General features: G+C 50.6%; 1 protein-coding gene across 1 annotated transcript; it reads right to left on the reverse strand.

Moving 5' to 3' along the window:
• Nucleotides 1-1085: 1085 nt before the first annotated feature.
• Nucleotides 1086-2144, reverse strand: MYCTH_2310406 (uncharacterized protein). Its single transcript, XM_003665996.1, has 2 exons — nt 1927-2144; nt 1086-1863 (listed from the first exon to the last, which is right to left on the reverse strand). The coding sequence occupies exons 1-2, from the start codon at nt 2095-2097 to the stop codon at nt 1201-1203; spliced, it is 834 nt and encodes a 277-aa protein (XP_003666044.1). The 5' UTR covers nt 2098-2144; the 3' UTR covers nt 1086-1200.
• Nucleotides 2145-4575: the final 2431 nt, after the last annotated feature.

Genomic DNA, 4575 nt, shown 5'->3' on the forward strand with positions numbered 1-4575 from the left:
AAAGTCTAAAAAAGGCACCTAGAAAATAAGATTCCTAGTACTAATAGGTGTCGCCTTCGTATAGTAACCTTTACCAAATTCTTAGAAAAGACTAATAAGAACGACTATCTTCCTCTTAACGACAAGGACCTTCTCTAGGTTCTACCAAAGGAGCGTTAGCTACTAGTATTTTTCAACTTTAGAGATGGAAAAGAAGTCTTAATCCCCTAGTTAGCTAAGAAGCTATTATTAGAAGTTAAACTCCTATCCCTTAAACGTCCTAAGATATAGATTAGCGGTATAACTATAATGTTAATTAACGATAGCGATGATAATAGATTTAACTTTATAGATAGTAAAGATATATAGGAAGAGGATATCGAGTTATTATCTCTATCTAGGGGTAAAAAGGAATCTCTATATATAGCCATTATTAAGGACATTAGGAGGTTTAAGAAGTAACGTACCTATAAGTCTATAGTAGTAATGCTAGGGATAGAAGATAATAGCTATTACTAGGAGGCTAAAAGAGAAGGTACTACTATAATTAGGAGCGTTAAGAGTAATAGGGATAGGGGGTATAATATAAAGGGAGAAAGAGATAAAGGCAAGTTATATAACCTATTATTTGACTAGTTATAACTAGATAAAATTAAATTTTACTACGTTTTTAAGCTTTTTAGAGCCTAGTTTATAATTAAACTATTTATAGCTATTTAAGGCTATTATTATAAGGGTAATTGAACTTAAATTAAACTTGATAGTACCTTTTGTAAAGACGCGAATGTATAGGAAATTTGGTAGCGATATGTCCGGCTATATTGGCATGTCCGGGGGTTTTGGCCCTACCTGTCGGGAGACAGGTGGTAGTCCTGAACTAATTAGTCAGCAACTAACCACCGGTATTATTATTTTGCTAGTAATGCGGAACTCGCTGTCGTACCCGCCGGGTCTAGCGGCCCTCCGAACCGGGTATAGCGCTGCTTAAGGGGGACCGTGCCGCTCCGCGGCCCGCCAAAGGAAGCCTGGAGGAACCGCAAAGAGCTTCTTGTAGTCTCGGGCTTTGCAGGCTTAATGTCATCGCATATTGCAGGCAAGGCTTACGCCGCAGAGGTAAGGAAAAGTGTGTATTGGATGGCAGGGTCTAATCATACAGCCACGCCTTCTTTCTTTAAGTAAAAATTTTTACTGGTATCTCTACAGACCTGCACCGTTAGGGGATTAAGCTGCTTCCAGAGAACCCTCATGCCGATAATACGCCTGCATAGACAGATAGTGCTTGGCTAGGTGGCGAACACTCGACGCCAGAAAAGTTGCCTTTTGAGCCGCCGAGTAATGGAACACGGCGCTCTCAAGATCCAGTACCTTTAATTTGCCATCCACCAGTCGAAAGTTTGACAAGTTGGCGTCATCTTGATGCACGCCAAAGGCGTGGAGTGCCCGGTAGCATGGCTGCAGCAAACTTGACAACTCCTCCAAGGTCATGGTTGCGCCCTCGGGGGCGGACAGCGAGATGCCCCCCAAATACTCGAGAAGCATAGCCCTTGTTCCGTTGTAGCGCAGAAGGCCGTAAAACTTGGGGATGATGGCGTCCTGCAGGGGGCTGAGCCGTCCATACGCCTCGACTTCGGTGTCAAAATATTCCTTCATGATTTCTTGGTCTTCTCCGGGTTTCTGTGTCTTCAGCACAGCACGGTCGGGAAGGAACCACTCCGGAAAGACAGCCCGGATCCAAGGCTGAGCAAAAGCGGGGAGCAGCCGGGTAGCGGATGTGAAGAAGCTAGCTACCGTCGACGGGCAGATCCGGAGTCCCAGGACGTGGGGATGCAGGTCGGAAATCTGAGAAGCATGCGCCGAGACGTAACGGGTGCGGAACCAGAAGTGCTTGTCCCCGCCGTGTCATATTAACACCGGCCCGACGAGAGAATCCCGCGATGCGACACCTACAACGAGTTTTGTCGGCGGCTCGCGTGGAGCCATGGCTAGTCGAGCGGCTGAAAGACGGTAGCGCTCTGGCTCCCCATGACGCCGGTACCTGGGGAGCTGAATCTCGGAATTGCGAGCCGGTGAGGGCGCGCGCGGAACATGGTCGACGCGAATGTCGTCTGTGGCCTCCATTGTGCAAGACTGGTTAGTGTGATGTTTGGGTATGGAGTTGGATCGGGTCAGGCTTGATTGAGGCTTCCGTCAGCAAAAGAAGAAAAGCATTGTAGTGGTCCTCGTGACTGTCACGTGCAACATGCCTGCAAGGGAGGAGGGCTGAGACACTACGCAGCCGGGCGTTGCTGCCTGCCTGCACCCGTTGGTGTGAGCCAGCTGCTGCCTGCGAGGAGACTGGGAGCGCTGTTGGGCAAAGACGAAGTAATTCGCGCAACCGGCGGGACAGACTCAACACGCGCTTCGGTCTTCTTTCCCGGTTCTTTGCCTGAAAGACTTCTCTGACACTGGTGAACTTCGATACGGCAAAAGCGCGGTAGTGCACGGCTAGGCTGACGATGACGGTGATAAAACAGAAGATCAACCTCCTAGTAACGGTGAAGAAGAAGATGGTCCTAGAGGAAAGATCATCAGGTCTAAGACGCTAAAGAGAAGTAGGCGATCACTTACGGCTTCGGCTTGTTATCTGCCCCTTTGTAGTACACTAACTTGATAGACATGGCCAGGCCATCCTCACCAGTTTCCGGGTGACGTACGACCATTAATAGTATGTCCTCGTAACAGAGCGCCTTAGGGCGTCCACGATTCTCGTACTCCTGCGAGATGATCTCTTCCAGCATCCTGGAATGCTCATCAGGCGCCTTGTCTTCGTCGCTAGAGGCACTCCCAGTAGCGTGCCGGGGAAAGAGCTCCTCTAGATACCCGTCCTTGCCGCTCTTTCTCTCGCCGTCCACGAACTCGGCCCGCCGCGCCCCCGTGCAGGCAAGGCCGAGGTAGCACCCCGACAGCTGGACCCGGTGCCTCTCCCAAGAGAAGATGCCTGTGTCGAACTTGACATTAAAGGTCAGGAGGACTAGCAAAGTGTCTGCGTTCGTGACGTCCTTTCCGCGGGTATATGGCGCTTGTAGGCCGTACCTGTCGACCAAAATTGCATCGTGCCACTTGCAAGGACGTATTAGTTACTATATCGGTGTACGGGAGCTTAGGGATGTACCTTTTTGACTTCTTTACTGTCATTTAGGTCTATATAGCGGCCTGTGACGCTAGCGTATTGCTGCTTGTACTAGCGGAAATACTCCTATGACGAGCCCTACGATTTGATCCGGTAGGTTTGACACAGATATTCGAGGAAATCTATCGCCATCGCTCGGTTTGCGTTCTAGATCACGTCTCGCCAGGCTCCTCTTAACTTAGCGAATTTACAGTATCTCCAGGTCTGTTAGCTAAAATATAGATACAACGGGAGGGAGGCGACCTGTTTACCTCTTCCATTTCCGTAGCATACTAGCGATATTAATCTTAGTCTTGTCCGTATAATTGGGTGTACTTAAGGAACTAAGTGTCCTCGAGCTGCTTACGGAGAGCTACGCGCTACTCGGCCGTGAGGGCCTCTGGCCGTTTCGTAGTCCGCTTCGTGGCTCCTCACTACGTAAAGCGCCGGATGAAATCCGTATTGTAGTGGCGGTCTTTAGCGAGCGATTGCGGCGGGCGACGTGCTGGCGTGGCGGTGCGTTGAGCGTCGAGGGCTACCAAATCTGATGACAACGGTCAATGAGCCGGGGACGACGAAGAGCGCGAGGGGCGCCATTTTATGTCTTGTTGCGCCGCTACGCCGCCTTGCCGGGGAGCCAAAAATGGATGCCAGGTTGAAGAAAACGGTTTCCTGGATTACGGGAACGACTTCAAGTATTACCTTGTTCGTGGGCCCTGGGAGCCGGTGACGCTGGAAGAGATGAATCCCAGGGTGCTCCGGTTTGATGTGGTGGAGGGGAGCGGTGGCTCGGAGGACGAAATTGTGTTTGAAGTTCGGGAGTACACGGAGGTCATGAGAACCCGCTGTGTCAATAACATGGTTGTCATTGCACTGAGGGCTGCACTTTCCTAGTCATTGGCCTTCAAGGTCCGGTTATCTTTGGGGATTTGAGACGAGGAGGGTTTCCTGGGAAGGTTGATTCGTATGCACGATGGCCTCGGCCAGCGGTCTTCGCTAAACGGCGTATCGCTTCTGGGTTTCCCTCTTGTCACACAACGCGACTATAAGCTCGACAGCCCGGATATGGAGTTCGTGGAACCATTTGGGGCTTAAATTCCTCCGGCTACTTGTGGAGCATCTCGGCCAGCTACGCACGCTCGGGAAGTTGAAGATCGATAGCTGGTCCAACATACTCCTCTTCCTCCTCACCGCGCCCCTACCTCTCGGTATCCCAGGTCGGACGGTGGTAGAAGAAGTAGTCGTCGCGACACGCCTTAACAATCTTCTTCACCGGATCTCCTGCTCGTTGTCCTGGCCTCGGATGCTTACTGGCCGCCCTTGAGTTCCTATCCTCAACCAGCAGCGTCCATGAATCAAGATCCAGGCAATGACATCTTCGCCAATAACGCCATTTGAGGAAGTTAGTGCAATGGCATGGTGGCTCCGGCGCACGCGCCGTCACAAAC

The sequence above is a fragment of the Thermothelomyces thermophilus genome, chromosome 6, assembly GCF_000226095.1.
Source record: "Thermothelomyces thermophilus ATCC 42464 chromosome 6, complete sequence".
Lineage (NCBI taxonomy): Eukaryota > Fungi > Ascomycota > Sordariomycetes > Sordariales > Chaetomiaceae > Thermothelomyces > Thermothelomyces thermophilus.

What these genes read in the sequence shown, in the direction of transcription:
- MYCTH_2310406 (XM_003665996.1), bottom strand. Translation starts at nt 2,097, where the DNA reads ATGGAGGCCACAGACGACATTCGCGTCGACCATGTTCCGCGCGCGCCC. An exon ending in AGCCGCCGACAAAACTCGTT is followed by an intron (nt 1,864 to 1,926) that starts GTAGGTGTCGCA and finishes GGCGGGGACAAG; the next exon opens with CACTTCTGGTTCCGCACCCG.